This window comes from Mastigoproctus giganteus, chromosome 4 (assembly GCF_048544385.1).
Source record: "Mastigoproctus giganteus isolate SK-2022 chromosome 4, ASM4854438v1, whole genome shotgun sequence".
Taxonomy (NCBI): domain Eukaryota; kingdom Metazoa; phylum Arthropoda; class Arachnida; order Uropygi; family Thelyphonidae; genus Mastigoproctus; species Mastigoproctus giganteus.
In genome coordinates this window covers 38,929,520-38,951,888 of record NC_143578.1, presented here as the reverse complement: position 1 = coordinate 38,951,888, position 22,369 = coordinate 38,929,520, and the positions used below count along the sequence as shown (strand labels likewise).

Below are 22,369 nucleotides of genomic sequence, written 5' to 3'. Positions count from 1 at the left end.
GCTACAAGACATTGAGCAATCTTGGGAAGAATTCCAAGCAAGAGGTTTGATGCGTGAAGAAATTGTTCTTGAAGAATTTTTAGGAGTTGACAATGATGTCATAGTAGCTGAATATCCAAGTGACTCAACATTTTGGAGAGTATTCAAAGAACTAATGACAATATCGACGATGAGTTGGATGAACATGTGGGCAATATTAAACCCCCCAAACATGAAATGTTGACAGCATTTGAAACTTTGCGCGTCGAGGCCTTCAGTGTGAAGAAAATATATTTGAGTACTTAAACAAATGCAAATATTTTTATGAATGATGTACAGTAAAATCCAGCGTACAACAAAAAATAGCCACATATTTTAAGACATAATTCTTAAAAGTGTACTAATATATTGTGTGTATCATGTAAGTAGTCATTTCTTATGTATGTATTGTGTATTAATTGTTTTAAAATGTTAGAAAATTTATTCATTCCCACATTTTACTGTATTTCTGAATGTTGAATTACAGTATTTTTCATTTTTGAAAAGGTCATATTTCTTTATTACGAAATTTTTGTTTAAAGAATTTTTTCAAGCAAATGATCAATTTCGTTATATGGAGGTCCAACTGTGTGTGTGTGTGTGTGTGTGTGTGTATATTATTTTAATTTATAAGACACATATTTACAGATGTGGGGATGTGAAACTGATGCAAGTTTTGCATGCATTAGAGAACACCGGAACAATTTTCATGCAGAGACTGAGTAAAATAAACACTAAACATAGAGAAAACCGAACAGTGCCTGACAAATATGCTCCAGATCTAGGTACTGGGTTTTAAGTAAAAACTACCATCATTCTTAGGGGGTAGTTACTAATTCAATGAATGTTGTAAGCAAAGTTCACAACTTCATTGTAATGAGGCATTACATGTAGTATCACAACCATCCCTGAGTAATTGAATAAGGGAAACATTGATGCTACTTTACTGATGAGAGCTATTTCTGCAGATACAGGAATTGTATGAACTGCATGCTGAGAGAGAGAGAGTTTGAAAACCATTAATTCATGGTGGTGGCACTGCAAAGTATGGCAAACATAGCTGCAGATCACCTGAAAGTGGCTAACTTTCTTTTTAATTTCTGGAAAAAAATTTGAGCTTATTTAAATTGTGCTTTGATAACACCAATATTTAATTCAGACAAAATATAAACAAGAATCTATAATCTCTTCGATTTTCTAGTTTAAAAGGCTAATAAGTGCATAAAATTTTCAATTATGTGTATGTGCATATACAAAGTGTGACTATTAAATAAAGAGACTGCATGTGCAGCAACCACACACCAAGTCAACTATAGTGCCTATATTTCCCCACATGTGAAACACAGGTGCAGCAGTTGATCTTGAGTCCTTCCCTAGTTGTCTGCCAAGTCACATCCCAACATGCTCATTCACTTTGCAGTGAGACAGGTCTTCAATTATTTGTGTTTTTGTAATAAAATACGTACGTATTTTATTACGACTATTACGTAATAAAATATTGCTAATGCTTTTTCTTCTATCATAAGCAAACTTCTTCTTTATTTGATTTTTTATCCAAACAGATGACAGCCGTTCCATCTCTTCCAATTCTTTGTGTCTTAATACAATGGATTTTAATTACACTTTGAGTTGTTTCTGCTATGAAAGTTGTTTTTATTTTCTCTGCATTCTTTGTAATTCTCAGCGTTGCCTCATTTAGGTCTGTAGCACGTGCAATATCACATGGTCTTTCATTTCGCTCAAAGCATTTCACAATTTCACATTTTTTCTCTATCGACAGAGGCGGACTGGACATAAGCCTTACCAGGGAAACCCCGGTGGGCCGGAGGCCGGTGTGATTTTGGCCATAAACCATAGTATGAGGCCACTATAAATTTCCCCGATTAAGAATTTTTGACCCAGTCTGCTTCTGTTTATCAACATTGCTTTTCTTTTTCTCTCTGAATCTGCAGTGTCTTCACCACGACGCTTCCTTTTCACACCTTTTAAGTATTTTACTAATTTTTAGGGAATAAAGCACAATTACAAAACGAGGAGGCACGCTTGATACAAATAAACAAAGCTGCGCGTGTGTAGCAATTGAATAAACAACACCGTAAAGGCAGAGATACAATATTAGCACCTCACATTTTACTAAAGAACATTTCTAGGGGTTACTACCATAAAACAATAAAAACAATTTCCAGTTGCGTTTCTGCTAGTGGATTCTATTATAAACTGATAGCAAACTCGATCTAATTGCATTTGCGATTATACCGATAGCTGGAATTGTGTTGGTTTTTACGTTATTATGGTGAAATGTGTTTCCCCTTCACTGATATAAAAAACATAAATACATTTTCAGAATCTTCTATTCATTCCTATCGTGTTGCGTTCGGTTGGGGTGATTCTGCGTTCGACTGCCATTTCTCGTAAACAGAAAGGCGAATCGTGCATAAGCGAATTTGGTTCGTGTTATATAAGATATCGTTCCCCTATTTATAAATCGTGTAGTGTAAACGTGTCGAGGACTGACTGTACTATAATTACTTTTGATGAAAGTTGGCAATCCCCAGGGGAAAAAAAAAAAAAAAAAGCAGCAGCAAGATGTTAAAATCAAAAATAAAAAACCACGCTTCTTGTTTTCTTCAATATTAAAGGAATTATTATGGCCGAATATGTCACACCAAATCAGACAGTCAATCGAACACACTACATTGAAGCTCTGACAGGGCTGCATGAAAAAATTTGAAAGAAGAGACCTGAATTGTGGAAGGATGGTTGGATGTTCCACCAGGAAAATTCTCCAGAACACAATGCATTCTCTGTTCTCCAGTTTCTGGCCGGAAAAAAAAAAAAAAAAAAAATCCCTGTGTGTGAACATGCACCCTACTCATCAGAGCTATCCCCTTGCAACTTTCTCTTCCATAAACTGAAAAGTGTACTTAAGGGATTTCCATTTTCAGTCCAGTGAAGACATTCAGAAAAAAAAAAAAAAGTGTTAAAAAGAGCTTACAGAAATGGTTCTGTGATTTTGGAAGAAATGTATGGAACAATGAGTGCAAGCCCAAGGCAATTTTGAAGGGGATAACTTGTAAGGTATGAAATATTTCATTATATTTATTTTATTGCAACAGCCTCATTATTTAATAGCCACACCTTGTATATGTACGTCTTAATATAATATTGGACATGAATTAATACTGTTTCACATTTTTGTATTTACATGAAAACATTACATGAACAACAAATCTTTCAAAAACAACTTGTGTGTTTGTTTGTTATTTGGTTTTTAGGAGCATTAGCAACTAAGGCCATATTGCTCCGGGATATGCGGTGGTTATTCCCTGACCTTTCCGCATCCTCCGTATTTGGTGGTGACGGGCTCGAACCCCGGTCTAACAACTTGTGTAAGACTAAATATTTATAGAACTAGTGGGAGGGCAGAAACAAGTAACCTTGAACTATAAACAACAGATAATTATAAACTTTATTGCACTGTTGGCAACTGTAAGGTCAAATGCCAAATGCCATTCTTCAAGAAAAATAGTTGCCCACAATGGTGGGTCCTCTGACAGGTTCCCACATGCAATTACTCTACAAAAATCACCGCTTCAAAAACTATTGCAGTAAAATTCCTATATTTAGGAAGCTAGAAAACATTTCAGATTTTTAATCATTAATAACATTTAATGTGGGCTTATTATTTTGGAATCACCTGTCAAATACCCCACTGTCATTGCTAGGTTAAAACAATAATACATCAGGTTGTTCTTCAGTAAATGTCAGAATTAACAACTGGCCTGTAGCCGCGAAGAGTGTTGTGTACAGCAATGTGCCTTCTGCATACAATAAAGAGTTCTACTACAGCCATGAGGCATCAGTACATCACGTCTACAAAATGTGCCTCTATCACTGATCTGCCTGTCTGCAAGAGGAAAAACTTCAATTGTCAGTTTCTTCCTGCCAATCAACTAGGAAGTGCACCACTTTAGTCTTGTAATGGGAACTGACTCAAATCTTTATATAAATGTATGACAACTAGCATAACCATTCATCTATCGCAGTGTACATTAAAATTATGGAATGTCCTTTATGAACAATCTTAAACAGAAACAATCACTGGAAAATTAGTGACAAAAAAAAAAAAAAAAAAAAAAAAAAAAGCGTCAGCATTATTATTCTAAAATGAGAACACGGATTTCTAATCCTCTTCCCATTCTGGTATCATAGATGTGCAAAGGGGTAATGAAAACAGTAACTTCCCTATGAAATAGAGAATCTTTCAAATTTAACAATTTCCAAAATTTAAAATTCAAATTATTTCGGTGGGAAAGTTTTGCAATGCACTCTAAAAATAAAGACATTCCAGTTTTTTGTTGGAGAGGTTGGTTATTAGACTGCAAGCAGTATTTCAGATATAAACAATCTAGCATTTTTGCATGAACAGTTTCACATTTTATTATTATTATTTTTTTAAAGTTCCATTTCAAAGTCTGATTACTGTATTTAATCCTAAACTTTATTCCAAGTGATAAGCTCTATCATTCATATCCATTATATCTTTACTTAAATTTTTTCAAAAAGAATTTACAACAACAGAGTTTACAGTGGGACTCGATCCCATCAATGAACACCTGGAACGTATACATTGGACTCACTGACACAATACATAGTAAACTGGTTACTGAATTCATTGAAAGTTCCTACCTTGTATTGAGTATTACTTGTATTGTGGTATACAATACAAGTAATACTTATAAACTTGAAAACTCTCCTAACAATTATGTGAAAGGCAGGACCGCTGCAACCCTATGTGTGCCAGTAAGCAAAATTAAATTTGCCACCCCAAAATATTTAGATTAAAAAATAAAATAAGGTGTAAATAATTATTATTCATTTATTTAAAAAGAAAAGAATTACAACATATCTCACATATAATATAATGAAACAACAAACAAAAATAACAAAATTATTCTGAAATTAAACTTTAAATTCTAAATCACAGTAATTGCACTCTATCACAATAATAAAATAAAAGGAAAATTATAACGTTAAAAAAAATCATACAAATTTATGTTTTATTACTTTAAGAAATGAGAATTTATTAATTATTTCATTTATGTTTATTTGCTCCAAACGATCATTTTCTATTGAAATTATTGCCAAATTAGAGATTTGTTGTTGACACTTTTCGGTCGTAAATAATTTTTGATTAATTTTAATTTTTAAAAACTCAGTTCACCTGAGGCAACTCAAACTGGTAAAGTTAGAAAAATTCTTAATGCAACTGCTACATTTGAAAAGTATCTGTAAAATCGTTTTTAAAAATATATTGTAATACTTCAAATGGAGTAATATTGTGTTTAATATTATCTAATTAATATTAAATAAATCTAATTATTCAAATAATGCTAAACCATCATACCAGACTCATTACAACCAATGTCACTTAATTTAATATGTAAATATTTCTATATGCTCTTTCATATTTGTAAACCTTTCAGTTAATGAGAAAATTGTTTTGTCCATAATTTGAAAGAAAAAATTAGCGTTGAAATTTTGTTTGGCATTGATGCCAATGATAGTAGCCATATTATTAGCCAAATCGAAAATTTTTTGGAATGCTTCCTCTGTTCTATTTTCTTTAATATATTCCATAATATTTTGTAGACATTCAAAAGCTTCACGTATATCAAAATTCCTTTTTTCGAGCATTTTACTTACCGGATTAATTTTTATTTAAAATATCACGCCAAATTATAATTGAATAAAGAAACATAAGATATTTTTAAGGCTACTGATTTCGCATGATTCCCTGTATCTATATCTATTTTCGTCTTCGGGGATTTCAAGTAAAGCATTGTAAATTTCTTCCATTTGGTCTCGCAGCAGTTTTAGCCTCTATTCTACTTTCTCATTGGGTGTCAGACAAAGGTTTAAGCATTAAATTAGTTATATAAGATGGGTTGATGATGAGGAAAAAAAAAAAAAAAACCCAATTCCTGAACAATTCCGAAAAAAAACCAACTATTTCAAAGGAAGTCTCAGTGGCGTCGTTTACAACAAGAATTAGGGAGTGAGCACCACATGGAATGAAAAATGCTCTATGATTAACCTTCAAGTAAATTTTTTTTGTTAACCTTTGCCTTTTCTTTTTCTCCAGCTAGTTAAATTCTGAATCTTTAGATTTACTCAATAAGTATATTTGATATATATTCAGACAATCCCTGTCTGGTAGAATCATGAGCAGGAAAAAATCCAAGAAAATGTTTGCTTATTTCAACTTTCATAGTACTCATGTCTCTAAATATAAATCTAAGTATCATAGTCATCTGTTGAACATGACTTACATCAGACGTATCTAAAATCATAGCAAAATATTTTCATCTATATTTTGTGAAATTTCAACAATTTCATTTTGTATTTGTTCACCCAAATAATGTCGATATTTTTTGATTCAGATTTCTGAATATGGTGAATACGTTCTGCTATAACTAAATCAAATTTAGCAATTGTTTCAGTAAGTTTTAAAAAGTTACCATTATTATTTTCATATAAATCTTTTGAAAATCCTCCGAACACTATATACTGCCTTGCTAAAAATAGTATCATATATATTATTCTTTCAATTACCGAATACCAATACCTTTTTTTTTTCTATATTATATAATTGCTGTTCTCTAGCGTCAATTGTAATGTTTGTCTTTAGTGACTGTGCCAGATCTAACCATTTTTTTATGATTTTTAATACGTACTGCACTTGTTTCATGCTTGCCTAAAACAGCAGATAAATTTTTCCGATTACTCAATTCAAATTGATTACCTAGTTGGTTTTTACAATCGCCAAATATCTTGCAACAAAAGCAAAATAGAGAAGGTCGCGATAAAGAATAAAGTAAGTAACCTTTGACCATTTTCTCCACTTTTTTGCAAATTTTCTTTGACTTTAATCGGATGGATATTCTCTATTTTTAATTTGATTCAAAAAATTTTTAATCAAATAATCGTGTTGTTTCATTGTCAGGTTTTCTGGCCAATTACCTGGATCAGTTGATAATGATATATTTGAGTCAATATTTATTAAATATAATTACTAAGGAAAAAAAAAAAAAAGAAAAAAAAAGCTAAATAGAAAATTTCGCTATTAAGAAGTTTGTTAAACAGAGGTCTGAAATGGTCTGATGTGTCAAAAAAATTTTTGGCGCCCTCCTGAACTGTCGCCCGTAAGCGACACTTACCTCATCTACCCAATTACGGCAGCCCTGGTGAAAGGAAGGATGTACCTGGTTAGCTATTAACTGTGATTTAAAGGAAATTAAAAACAGTCTTACACCATTTGATAGAATTTTAAATGTTTAGGTGAATCTCATCAATTCACACTTAATACTTTGGTGATGTTAAGGCTCAAGTGAATCCCGTCATCAGGCCTACAGGGGAAGTTAAAACACAAAAGAAACAAATTAGCAATTGGAGGGATACAACAGGATTGCATTATGAAGTTACAATAAATTATTTTAAATTAAACTCTAAAAAATACAAAGATTTTAATGAGAAACTATCCACAAGGAATATTGAGAAGATTTGAATTTAAATTTGAAAAGCACAAGGACCAGCTGGTGTTACAGAAAGGAAGTGAAAAAAAAAAAAAAAAAAAAAAAATAGGGGGGGGGGGGTATTTTGCAAGTAAAACCTTCCTTATTAGGGAAGAAAGATTTTACTTCCATATTTTTAGTTCCAAAAAACACAGACAATTACAATAAGTTAACTTACAACAATTCTGTGCACCTCCTTTCTATAACACCCGGTGGTATCTGGGTTTTCTAAATTTAAATTCAAAGCATCTCAATATTCCTTGTGGACAATTTCTTGCAAAACATTCATTGTAATTTTGTAAAAAAATTACAAGTAATTTATCTTAAAGCCAATATTGTATTAAAATTCATTAATGTAACTTCATATCACAATCCAGTTGAAACCCTACAATTACTAATTTGATTACTTTCGTGTTTTAACTTCTACAGGCCTGATGACTAGTTCAGTTGAGTCTTGAAACAGTGCCAAAGTATTAAGTGTAAATCAATGTTATTCACTTCAATAAACATTTAAAACTGCATCACATGGTGTAACTGTTTTTAATTTCCTTTAAATTTCCTAATATAAAAAAAGTTTTCATACATCTCATTCAATTATGCAATTTCATAATTAACAATTAGATTTTTAATTTTAGTTAACCCTGTCATGAGTGAGATTCTGAATAGCTTTTAGCCCATTGGAGTTTGCTTTTCTTTGAGGAACTTGGAAATTTTGTAAAAACTGTATATATAAATGTTTTTTAAATACAGTCGATTCCGGTTAATTGGGACACATCGGGACAGATCACTTTGGCCCAATTAAGCGAAATTTTAATGAGCTGAAAAGCACATTCTAACGGAGGCAAAAAAGGTATGAATAAAATAAAAGGGAATGTGGTATTTAAAGAAAGCACACTGTATTTAAGTTATATTGGTACAAACATTTATTCAAAAATAACTAAAGCTAAAAGCAAACAAAATGTACGTATGTACATGTGTAAAATGAAGATACAGTACAGAATAATGTCCGTGTCAGGCAAAGGTTACACATTACTTAAGGGTTCTTACTTTGAAAAAATTATGAAGTGTACCCTGACGTGTCCTCTTTATGGACTGCAATTGAACAAAGTCGGCGCAGGTATCTAATGCTGATAAAGGACTGCCTTCATTGCCTTCCTGCATGAAATAACATCTCAATTTAATGATACATTTCCTGGCATCCTGGTTAGTCACTCGCTTAGGTATATCATCGTCATCATTTTCTTGGTCTTTTGGTGTCTCTGAGTGTTTTGCCGCAATTTGTTCAATAATCGTTTCCTCATAATCATCATTTTCATCGTGGCATTGAAGGTTATCGTCAATCGTTAAAAATTCTTCACAATTTTGACCCTGTTGCAGTTCCAAAGCCATTTCATTTTCTGTACAGCTTATCGCGTCTGAATCACAATTAGTCGCGAAACCACATTTAGCAAAACAATTCCGAATTGTTTTACTGGTTATTACTCGCCAACTATCGGCGATAAATTGTACAGCTTTTAACATTGAAACTTTTGTACTAACCTCTATTGATTTCGAAGATGATGTCAGCAGATTTTCCTCAATTGCTTCAAGGATGTGATTAACCAGCTTTCCGCGATAATAGGTCTTCAAATTTTTTATAATTCCAGCGTCCATAGGCTGTATCAGGGATGTGGTGTTAGGGGGTAAAAATTCCAGTTCAATATTTTTTAAACCAGCTACATTAGAGTGTGCGGTGCAGTTGTCCAATATCAACAGAATTTTTCTGGACTTCCGTTGCAGTTCTGCATCCCAGTTCATTAGCCATTGCGTAAAAATATATGTGGTCATCCATGCCTTCTTATTGGCATAATACAAAACTGGCAAACTGCCTATTGTAAGCCCCTTGAAACAACGAGGTTTGGCACTTTTACCAATAACCAAAAGTTTGAGTTTATCATTTCCTGACATGTTTGAGCAGCACAACACTGTTACACGATCCATTGCTTTCTTTGAACCAGACAGTGTTATGTGTTGGTAGCTGAGGGAACCATCCGGCATAGCACGATAATATAGACCTGTTTCATCGGCATTGTAAATGTCATCCCCACTAAATTTTTTAAGCAACTCTGGCAGTTTTTCACATTTCCATTGCTCAGCACTCGTAGCATCAGCACTGTCCTTCTCGCCATGTGCTTTTTTGTAACTAATGTCATATCTACACTTCCATCGAGACAACCAACCATCCGTCGCTTTGAAATTTACGTGACCTAGCTTTTTGGCCAACTCTTCTGACTTGTGTTTTAGCATAGGGCCATTTACACGCACTCCTCGTTTAGATACAGTGGAAAACCATTGATTCAAAGCATCTTCGATGTCTGGATCTTTGCCTTCCCTCTTTCGCTTATGAGATGAAATTGTAGATTTTGGCACCTTTATTATCTCCGCTAGCTGACGATGACCGATGTTAGGAGGCTGACTTTTTATCTTGTCAAGAATAGCGATTTTTTCTGAAAGTGACAAATCTTTACGTGGCATCTTGACAGGGGTCTTAAATGTACTAAAAAAAGGGAGGCGGAAACCAAAATCAGTGCACTGTTTGGTACAGTTTTTAATCTATTCTAACCCACAAGATGTATACATATGTACCGACTGTGATCGTAAACAACTGCAAGCAAAATTTCTTCAGAATCCGATTACCACAACACAGAACAAACGTAAAACAACCACTGTACAGCACGACTTCACAATAACTGATTCCGCTGCTGCCCACATAATCTCTTTGTTACGAACCATCTAAATTAGTTTATGGTTCAATAAAAAAATTTTCTGTTTATACTCCGGCACGACAACCAAGTCAGTAGAGTTTACAATAAATCGCCAATTATCGTATTTAGTAGTCACGCGCTTGAACCCCGGTCCACTCAAAGAACGCGTGCGATGCACTCTCGCTCCTGACCACTGAGCTACGTCAGGCCTAATAAACTATATTTAGATGTTTGTGCGCGCCATCTAAATATAGTTTATTGTTCAATCAAGACCTTCATTGCCCCAATTAAGCGGAACAAATTCAGGCTAAATATTTGTTTTGTTTCTGTTCTTCATAATTTGCCCCAAATAAGCAGCTGCCCCGATTAACCGGTGGCTCAATTAACCAGAATGCACTGTATTAATTTTTCCCATTTTGACTTTATAGAAGATTGTTAAAGTGAGATTATTATCAAAAATAAGTCATCACCAACTTCTGAATTCCATAGACTTCTTTGAGTTTGGCTTGTATAAGCCAAAATCAAAATCTGCACTCTCCTATGCCAATATTCAAAACTATCATAAATATAAAAATGGCTACTATTACTTCCAAACACAGTGAATCAATGGCACGCAATCTCTGTAGAGTTTAGAGCCAATCTGTATATGATTTGCTGACACTCATTAGAAACAACCTTCAAAATTATATAAATTCATACTCCACAGAATCAACATGGGAAATTTCTTATGTCTGTACTTGTGAGGGTGAATGTTGAACTCAATTCCTCATCACGACCTTTTCATTGATATTTGTTTTTGTATATGAAAAACTCAAGAGTAAAAATGCAGATAAACACATTCAAGAACAGCTTAAAAATGTTTAATAGGTTACTTACGAGAGTTGGCATTAGCAATTTCATTTGCTTCATTAGGATCGAGCCACACCTTTTTGCGCCCACACTTCAGAACAGCTGCTGCAAGTCTTTTCTGAAGCCTTAATGAACTGGATTAATAAAAGACTGGATTATAATAATTAAATTATGGACAGATTTATAAATGTCTCAAATATATAATCAAAAACTGCTAGCAGAAACATACAAATAATATCTTTCTTCTTAAAAAAAAAAAAAAGAAAAAAGAAACCAAGACAATTTGGTTCTGCAGAGAACTAAACTATGACCAAATGGTGCAATCTTCACTGTATATCATGTCTCTACAAGTGCATACCTGGTTAACATACATACCACAACGGCACCGTTTGTCTCATATATGTACAGTTGATCCCCGCTTGACACTGATAATTCGTTCCGGAAAAACAGAGTGCTAAGTGAATCAGCGCCAAGAAAGCACCGTATTCCCATGATGTAACATATGTATTTGTGAGTTGCGGTATATGCCACAGGATATTTGGTAAGTGAACTGTATTTCAATAAATTCGATAAACAGTATTTCTACCTAATAAATGGTAGTGAAAAGATACACAAATGTCAGTCAAAATATTTAATATCCAAAAATTTGTACATATAAAATATTCTATATTACATACATAGATAATTGTGGTAAGTAACTACACTACATATCAAAATTAAACTTAAAATTCCAATTAAAATCATGAATTTATTATTTTAATGGGCCTGGGCCTGTCGAGTTTTCATATTTCTTGTGTCGGTTTTGTGTTGCACTTTGTCCCTCTTCCTTTCATTGTACAAAATCACTTTCTTTAAATTTCTTATTATCACTGATAATTCGTTAGAACTTCATTCCACGCCAAAGGTCATTCTCCCAAAAACAATCACATTTTTTCAAAGTGTCTGAAAGCTTCACAAGTCCTTTTGCAGTCAGTGACTTTATCGGTTCTTCATCTGTACGATCTTGTTCCATCTTCTTTCCCAATTGTACACTCTTTTTCTTTTGTCATTTCCACGAGTTCTTCATTAGTGAGGCCAACCCTGTCGCTTTTGATCATCCCTTATACATAGTCATTATCAATTTTGTCCAGTCCTACTTATTTTTCAAGCTCAACAATTTGCACTCTAACATTCTCAACCAAATCATCAGGTTCTTAGGAATCCTTTATGCCAGTGGTGTCCAACCTTTTCCAGTACAAGGGCCATATTGAAAGTTAGATTTGTTTCACGGGCCGCACTGAGTGATTGGAGAAAAATTAGTGTGTTACATTTTCCCTATCCTGTTACGTTACACGTTAGTTTGTTATTTGGTTTTTAGGAGCATTAGCAACTAAGGCCATATTGCTTTGGGGATATGCGGTGGTCATTCCCTGACCTTTCTGCATCCTCCGTATTTGGTGGGCACAGGCCGGAACAGTCTAATCAAGAAGCGTGTGCTGTGCACTGCTGCTCCTGCCCACCTGGCTACGGAAGTGCCCCTGTTACATGTAAAAGGAAGTTTCTGTATTCATGTTACCATGTTTTATTTTCAGGCTATATATAAAAATGGAAATTCCCAAAGGTTTTATGTGCAACAATCTGTCAGTGATTTGTTTTTTAGATTTTATTAAAATTAAAAAATGACTTACTTTCGTTTTTTAAATACTTTACTTTTTTTTTTAATACCTTACTTTTGCTTTTAAATGCTCACTTGAGAAAATTTACAGCCTGAAAAGGATCACTGCCTTTCAATATTAAGGTGAATAAATAAATATAATGATATCCTTAAAATGGAAAATATTCAAAAATTTGGCTAAGGTAAAGAAAGCCAACATGAGAACGACAAGAAACGTTGGATAACTTACGCGGAAAATTAGTTTCCCAACACCGGACTCTAGTGCTGCTCGCTCAGTAAACAGACGGTAGGTGTCATCGGTATGGAACCGAAATAGAGAAGGATATATTGATTGACAGGTAGGCGTGGCAAACGATGAAATGATTGGTGGTGGGCGTGACAGATGACAAGCTACTGTGTAGTCATTGGTTGGCATTGTAACGTGTGTTTATAAGTAAAGAACGGTGCATAATAGTTTTGTGATGAACGGTAAACAGGTAATAGTGGCAATGAATCTTTTAAAAATGGAAGAAATTTGTAAGGAAAATAAAATGTTGGTCGATTTTTTTGATGAAAACTAAATTAATAAAAGTTTCGTTCTGTTGATTTTTATCTCCTTCACTATGTTTTTTCTCATTATTAAAAGCAGATTTTTGGAGTTCATGAGTGTTTTTACTATATTGTTGATTTATTTTAGGTTTGGCTACAAAAAAAAAGGAAAAGGTTTCTTTATTTTTCGTTATATTTCGTAACCTGATCTTAAATGGTAAGTTAGGAAATAATAGGAAAAGAAAGAAAGATTCTTTATATATATATATATATTTTTTTTTTGTATTGACATTTCTAAGTGTGGGTAGTTTCCGCCCATATTCCATGTCTGGTAAATACACACAGCACAAATTTTTTGTCAATACAAAAGATATTTACCTACTGCTTTATCTTTGCAGCCTGTGTATGATAGGCAAGTATTTGAGAACAATTACAATAAGAATAATAGCTTACAAACCACTTGAATATATATACGTACAGTGAATAGCTATTGAGGTGTTGATTGACGTTATGATACGTGTGTATCCGCATGAGTGTCTTTAAAAACAAAAGTACAGTAATAAAAAAATTAATATTTTGTTAATAAACAATTTATGCACTAGTCCACCCATGATTACAAAGAAAAAAGGTTAGGTTATCCCCTCCAATTCAGGAGGGGTTCAAGCTCCCATGGGATTCAAGTGGAAGTAACCTGACCTTTCATCACCATTATGGAAGTGTTCATTAGGGCAAGTTACCATTAGTGCTTCTGAGTGCTACTAAAGTGATACTAAATCGATGTTATCGTGTTGTCTTCACGCACAAATCAGCACATCCTTTGATTGATGATTGTTTTTAGATAATTGTTCAAAATTTGTTTGAAAATTTGCAATTCTGAATATGGAATGAAGATGCTCATCTGCTATTCTCTTTCTTTTTAAATATTTATTTGATTTAAACATTTGCTCGCAAACATACGTTGATCGAAACAAAGTATGCATTTTCTTTTATTAGTGGAAAATCTTCAGATGGGAGAGTCTTGTAGAATTCAAGTAGTTTATTTTTGCAGTCTATCTACTTATTTTTGAACCATGTTTTGGCTTGAAGATCAATAAGTTCAAATTGCAAGCTGGGATTGTAGTTTTCAGCCACAGAAGTAAATGGATTCTCAAACAAGCTTATGTCATGGATCACATATCAGCAAATCGACTTTCAAACTCATCAAAAACTAATTGTAATAATGAGAGGTAACGATTCTTTTGAAATGTGTTTTTCTGTTAGCTCGGTACAACATTCAAGGTGAACTAAATTGCCTTGCTAAATTTGGGATTTAAATAATAGCATATTCTGAAATGATCTGATGTCACTATACAAATCAGAGACCAATTTCCTTTCCCTTGCAGTTTAAATTAAGAGCATTTAAAGGACTAGAAATCTCTGTAAGAATTGCAAGACCAAACAGCCACTCCACATATTTGATAGTTGTTTTTTTTGCCGGTTTCCCTTTTTCTGTCATAAAAATATCAATTTCATGATGCAGTTTAAAGAAACAATATAACACTTTGCCACAACTAAGCCACCTCACTGCACTGTGTAAAATTACATCTTAATATTTAGCTTCAATTTCTAACTGTTGAAACATTTGGTGATTAAGGCCATGTGATCTTATAAAATTTACAGCCGAAATAACCACATTCATAACGTGTTGGAAATCCAATACATTTCCACACAGAACTTCTTGATGCACAATGAAGTGAATTCCAATCTGAGGTTCAGCTCCAATATCTATAATTTTCTTGGTTATTCTACCCATAAGCCCAATGTTTTTTTTTTTTACCATCAGTCATCATTCCTACCAGGTTTTTAATATTTAATCCTAACTTTTCAACAGACCGGCAAAAATTTTCAAAAACATTTTCACCTGTAGTTGTTCCGAGCATACTCTGTAGATTAGCCAAATCTTCAACTGGTACAAAATTATCATTAATCCCACGTATGAAGATAAGGAGTTGGGCTGTGTCCTTTACATCAGTATTGTCACCCAGTGATACACTAAAATATTTCATTTGTTTTATGCTTTCCAAAAGGTGTTGGAACAAATTCACCATCACTGAATGGTTTACTTTCAAAAGCAATCAAATGTACAACTTGATAACTGGCACTTACAGCAGATAAATTTCTCGACTGATACATTTTCAGTGTGTTTGTTGTTTTCTTAATTCCAATACCTTCTACTCTTCGCATAATTGTTTTTCGAGACAAACTACAGTATGTTCTTTAAAAGTGATACAGTATCCTTACACAATAAACATACTGCTTTTTCGTCGTACTCAATGAAGAAATATTCAGTCCACCTTTGATTAAAAACAACAATTGAAATCGATGTTCCACTTTCGGAACAAATTCAATACAAATTAATAATAATTCAATAAAATGAATAAGTTATATCAAAACAGTAGAATTTCACAATATGAAAATATCGATGAGTACATAACTGTATTTAGTGTACATATGACTGCACTGGACGACACGCACACGTTTGATACAGTCAAGCTCGGTGCTTTCACTTACCAGTATTGATGGCTTTAATAGCATTGGAAAAGGCGTTCCTTATGTAGTAGGCTTTAAATGTGGCAATAACACCTTGGTGCATTGGTTAAATCAGAGATGTATTGTTTGGAGGCATGTAAAAAATTTATATGATTGTTCAAGTCTTCTAAGCTCTCTTTGCTTGGATGTCCCGGTGCATTGTCCATGATCAGAATTGCTCTGTAATCAAGGTTATTTTTCGCACAATATCTTTCCATTGCAGGACAGAAGAATTCAGCATACCGATCAACAAGAGGCATTGGTACTAAAGCTTTTTTTTTTTATTAGCCTTCCAAATAACAGGCAGGTTTGATTTAGCAAAACCTTTAAGAGCCCTTGGATTTTCTGAATGGTAAACAAAAAGAAATTTTAATTTAAAAACCCCTGCAACATTACCACCCAACAATAAAGTCAACAATTCGTTCGCCGCTTTGAAGCCTGGCATGTTTTTTTCTTCTTTCGACACAAAACTTCTTTTAGGCATTCGTTTCCAAAAAAGTCCTGTTTCGTCTATGTTAAACATGCCAAAAATTCACTCTGTATGCTGGTAAAAGTGTTATAGCGAGTTGTGACAGCATTATAGTGAGATATGGGTTATAATATAAGAACAGCATTATAGTGAATCAGCGTAAAGCAAACAGCATTATAGTGAATCAGCGTAAAGCAAACAGCATTATAATGAGGGCCTACTGTACATGTATCCGCAGTTATATACAGTTTAACTTGTTTGGTAGTATTCTTGTAAACAACTAATTATACAAACCTCTGATTTCTGTGGTCACTCTGGAGTATAGAGAAAATTTATTTAGAAGTGTTTTTTGTAATATTATTGTTTACTGTGTAATTCAAATGGGCAAAAAAGAGAACACAAAGTAAGAGCATTTCTGGATCTGGTGAGACTATTAGTTTTCAAGAGAAAATTAAAACAATAAGAGCTGAAAGCAAGCAAGGCATCTACTGCAGTTGGGTTGAGCAAGCTCAATAATCACAATGAAAAATGAAAAATAATGAGCAAATTATGAAATGAGTGACTGGGTTTGGGCAGTCAGCAATTTTTTAAACCTACGTGTGTAGCAGCATAATGGAAGAAATGGAAAGACCCAAGGAAAAATGTATGCCTCAAATTACAATTAACTATGCAGTCATTCAAGAGAAAATAAAAAAAATTGATGAGAATATGAAAAGTCATATGGGAGAAGGGAGATATTACTAACCTCACTGACAATGAGGATAGCATTTCAATCATTTCAATGAAAGTTTGGGGTAGTTTCAAAAATGCATGATCTATGCAAAACTGCATAATATAAAACTGATAGAAACTGCTAGGGCAAATTCAGAAGCAACTAAGGGTTTTCGTGACTTGCTTTCTGAAATATTGAGGTAGGGATACAACAGTAATGAAGTACTCACTGTAGATGTAATAGGATTATTCTGGAAGATGCCCTCATGTACATACACTGCAAGTTAGGTGAAGAAATTACTAATTTTTAAAGCTGCAAAAAAATACTACTAGATCTTATTGATAGTAATGTAAAGAAAAAAGAAAACAAATGCACATAGAAAAAAAGGAATGAAAGTGATGATAAAACCTCTAGTATCCTCCACTTAAGCTGTGAGTTAGGGTTGAATTTGAAAGTGTATGCAATTCTGCCCAGACACGATAGGAGGGAGTATATGATGAGAGCCTTCTCAATCAATTCAGCCTTGGAGAGATTGTGCAAGGCTCATAAGGTTGAATGTTTCTCAGCCTGGTCTGGGCTTGTTAACAGGAGAGAATGCTTCTACAGGGATGGGACACACTAAAATAGAAAGGGTGCAGGAATATTTGCTGATGCTATCGAGGCAATGTTAGGTGAGTCAGGAAACTGCTACCTTGGGGGGGATTCACAGACTAATAGATTAACAGTAGCCGCAGGCAGAGGTGGAAATGATTCTTGCACTGCTTCTATTGGAATGCACAGCAGCCCGAAAAGCCAGTTGCTGGAGATTTCAGAAACTGTTGGAGGTCACGAAACAAGTAAATACACAGGCTGTGTTAGAGTAACTAAGAGTAAGAACAGGTGCATGTATACTTGCATGTACACCAATGCTCAGAGTATAGTAAATAAATTTTATGAATTTGAAGTGCTGGTTAAGACATCCAAGGTAGATATTATTGGGATATAAAAGACATGGTGCCACTCATATATAAGGGATGCATAATTGGAATTTGAGGAGTACAATGTGTACACAGAACGTATAGACAGGATGGGGGGGGGGGTTATGCTGTTAGTTAAAAAACACAAAATCTAAGGAAGTGTATCCAGTTGACATACATGGACAGTGCAATGTTGAGTCAGTTTGGTGTGACATAAGCACTGGGAAAGCAAAAACGAGGGTAGGAGTTTGTTATAGGCCTAATGACTCTGAGGAGTACAATGAACAATTATACAGAGAAATAGAGCGGGCCAGTAAATCACAGTGTCTTATAATGGGGAATTTTATCTTTATAGACTGGAATTTTGTGGATTGGTCACTCGCTCGCACATTAGCAAGACTTTTGTGGATTTATTGGATGATTGTTTTCTACAGTGCATGTTTGGGAGGCAACTAGAGGGAGTAATACTCATGATCTGGTTATCAGTAGTGATTCTTCATACATTAAAAAGCTGCAGATAAAGGAACCACTAGGTGACAGTGATCACGGTACTGATTTGGGATTTACTAAAAGAGGAAACTACCATCAGCATGTTCGGGAGGCAACTAGAGGGAGTAATACTCTTGATTTGATTATCAGTAGTGATTCTTCATGCATTAAGAATCTGCAGGTAAATGAACCACTAGGTGGCAGTGATCACAGTGTGCTGAAGTGGGATTTACTCAAAGAGGTAACTACCATCAGGAGTAGAGGGAACGGTTATTGCTTTCGTAAAGGCAACTACGATGGTCTGAGACAGTATTTAAATTCTATACAGTGGGACCAACTGATGATGTTACCAACAGCAAATTCAAAATGGGAAGCATTCAAAGAACTTATCTTGGAAGCTACTAGGCTTTACATACCAACCAAGAAATATTGTTCAAGGTTTAGTCCTAAATGGATGTCAGAAGAACTAATGAGACATATGGCAGAGAAGAAAAATGCATGGGATACATATGAATTAACACGTGACACAGACACCTATGATAGATATAAGTTGATCTGTAATCAAGTTACAAAGGAGGTTGGGCAGGCGAAGGCAGATTACGAGAAATCTTTGGCAAAGGATGCAAAGAAAAACAGCAAAGAGTTCTTTACTTATGTAAACTCTAGAAGGAAGGGGATGAATCAGATTGGTCCACTTGATATCGATGGTTCAACTGTTGATGATCCTGCTCAGGTAGCTAACAAACTAAATGAATATTTTGCATCGACATTCACACATGAGGAATTATTCAGGAAGGGGAATGCCAGAGGTGTATTCAACTCTGGCAGTAAGCTAGATAATCTTGTAATAACTGAGAGTAAAGTGGAGGAGAAATTGTTGAAGATAAACACAAGAAAGGCACCTGGGGTAGATGGGATCTATACAGTTATATTAAAGGAGCCAGCACAGGAAGTAAGCAAACCCTTAGCCATAATTATGAGAGCTTCCTTGGACTCAGGGGAGGTACCCATAGACTGGAAATGTGCAAATGTGACCCCAATTTACAAAGGAGGATCAAAGGCTGACACAAGTAATTATAGACCTGTGAGTTTAACTTCTGTTCCTGGAAAATTAATGGAGGCACTGGTTAAAGAAGCACTGCAGGATCATCTAGACAAGACTTCAGTTATAGCTTGGACACAGCATGGTTTTGTTAAGGGGAAGTCTTGCCTGACCAATTTGATTGGATACTATGATGCAGTCACAAAAGAACTGGATGCAGGGAATAACTTTGATATTATATACTTGGATCTTAGAAAGGCTTTTGATACTGTTGCACAAATTGGAGCAGTGTGGCATTGGAGGGCAAATTGCTGCTATTGATAAAAGGGTGGTTGAGGGGGAGAAGGCAGAGAGTGGTAATCAATGGACACTGCTCATCGTGGACTAATGTTATTAGTGGAGTCCCTCAGGGTTCAGTGTCGGGTCCATTATTGTTTTCTGTATTTATAAATAATATTGATGATGGTATATCAAGCTTAATGTCCAAGTTTGCAGACGATACAAAGGTTGGCAGGGTTGTTAAAGGCACTACTGATGCTATGCTGCTGCAACAGGATCTGGAAAGGTTGAGCAGATGGGCCGAGAGGCAGCAAATGAAGTTTAATATTGATAAATGTAAAGTACTACATACGGGAAACAGCAACCCCAGAGCAACGTACCAATTCTGTGGTACTGTATACAGGTCTGGAGGCCTCATTTCAAGAAGGATATAGAGCTGCTGGAACGAGTACAGAGAAGGGAAACAAGATTAGTGAATGGAACAAAGGGTTGCTCTTATGAAGAAAGGCTTAAGTTTTGCAAATTAGAGTGTCTAGAGACTAGGCACCTGCGAGGTGATCTGATAAAGGTGTATAAAGCGTTGAATGGCTTGAGCAAGCTCAATGCTAATGGGATTCTGCCTCTTGCTCAGAATAATCACCTGAGAGGGCATAAATTCAAATTGAATAAAGACAGATGTAGGATAGATGTGCAGAAATTTCCTTTAGCCAGCAGATAGTTGGTTGGTGGAAGTTGATAGAATAAATAAATTTAAGGCTCAGCTGGACAGGTATTTCGAACAAACGGAGGGATGAAGTGGAAGTTTTTTTTTTTTTTTTTTTTTAATTGTGGCTGATGCTGCAAAAGCTTGCTTTCTTGCATCATATGCCTTTACTAATGCTAATCAGGAGTAAAGGGAAGGGTTTTTGCTTTTGTAAAGGTGACTACGGTGCCTGAGACAGTATTTAAATTCTATACAGTGGGACCAACTGATGATGTTACCAACAGCATATTCTAAATGGGAAGCATTGAAAGAATTAATCTTGGAAGCTACTACGCTTTTCATACCAACTAAGAAATACTGTTCAAGGTTTAGGTCTAAGTGGATGTCAGATGAACTAATGAGACATGTGGCAGAGAAGAAAAATGAATGGGGGATATATATATTAACAGGCGACAGTGGAGCCTATGGTAGATATAAGCTGGTCTGTAATCAAGTCACAAAGGAGATTAGGTAGGCAAAGGCAGATTACAAGAAATCTTTGGCAAAGGATGCAAGGAAAAACAGAAAAGAGTTCTTTACTTATGTCAACTCTAGAAGGTAAGAGATGAATCAGTTTGGTCCACTTGATATTGATGGTCTGACAGTTGATGATCCTGTTGAGGTAGCTGACAAACTGAATGAGTATTTTGCATCTACATTCACACATGAGGAAGTCTGTAGGGTGAGTGGAGGCCAGAAGCTTATCAAACTCTAGTAGGGAGCTAAATGATTTTGTAATAACTCAGAGCAAAGTGGAGGAGAAATTGTTGAAGGTAAACATAAGGAAGACACCTGGGGTGGATGGGATCTATCCAGTAATATTAAAGGAGGCAGCAAAGGAAGCAAGCAAATCAAAGGAAGCCCTCATAATTATGAGGGCTTCCTTGGATTCAGCACAGGTACCCATGAATTGGAGATATGCAAATGTGACCCTGATTCATAAAGGAAGATCAAAGGGAAAAAAGTAATTACAGACCTGTTAGTTTAACTTCTGTTCCAGGGAAAATAATGGAGGCACTGGTTAAAGAAGCACTTCAGGATCATCTAGACAAGACTTCATTTATAGTTCAGACACAGCATGGGTTTGTTAAAGGGAATTCTTGTCTGACCAATTTGATTGGATAGTAAGATGTGGTCACAAAAGAAATGGATACAAAGAATAATTTTGATATCATATATTTGTATCTTAGGAAGGCTTTTGATACTGTTGCACATGGAAGATTGCTGCACAAATTTGAGTAGTGCATCATTGGAAGCAAATTGCTGCTATGAAAAAAGGGATGGTTGAGTGGGAGAAGACAGAGTGGTAGTCAATGGACATTGCTCTTCATGGAGTAATGTTATTAGTGGAGTCCCCCAGGGTTCAGTGTTGGGTTCATTGTTGTTTTCTGTATTTATTAATGATATTGATGAGGGTATATCAGGCTTAATGTCTAAATTTGCAGACAATACAAAGGTTGGCAGGGTTGCCAATGACAGTACACTACTGCAACAGGATCTAGAAAAGTTGAGCAGTGGGTTGAGAGGTAGCAACTGCAGTTTAATATTGACAAATGTAAAGTACTGCATATAGTTAGCCGGAACCTCAGAGTAATGTATCAACTATGTGGTACTACACTGAGGGTAGTAGAAAATGAAAAGGACCTGGGGGTAATTGTGCAGTCAGATATGAAGTTTTCTATGCCGTGCAGACAGTCTGCAAGAGTAGCTCATGGTGTCTTGTCAATGATATACAGGAATTTTGC

At 34.9% G+C, this 22,369-nt stretch overlaps 1 protein-coding gene across 1 annotated transcript in view; it reads right to left on the bottom strand.

Moving 5' to 3' along the window:
• LOC150086636 (large ribosomal subunit protein eL19-like) overlaps positions 1-22,369 on the bottom strand; it is a 55,079-nt gene that overhangs the window by 20,457 nt on the left and 12,253 nt on the right. The window contains exon 2 of the mRNA XM_090371487.1: positions 11,213-11,319. Within this exon, the coding sequence (XP_090227613.1) occupies positions 11,213-11,319 (107 nt within the window). The remainder of the gene's footprint in view (positions 1-11,212; positions 11,320-22,369) is intronic.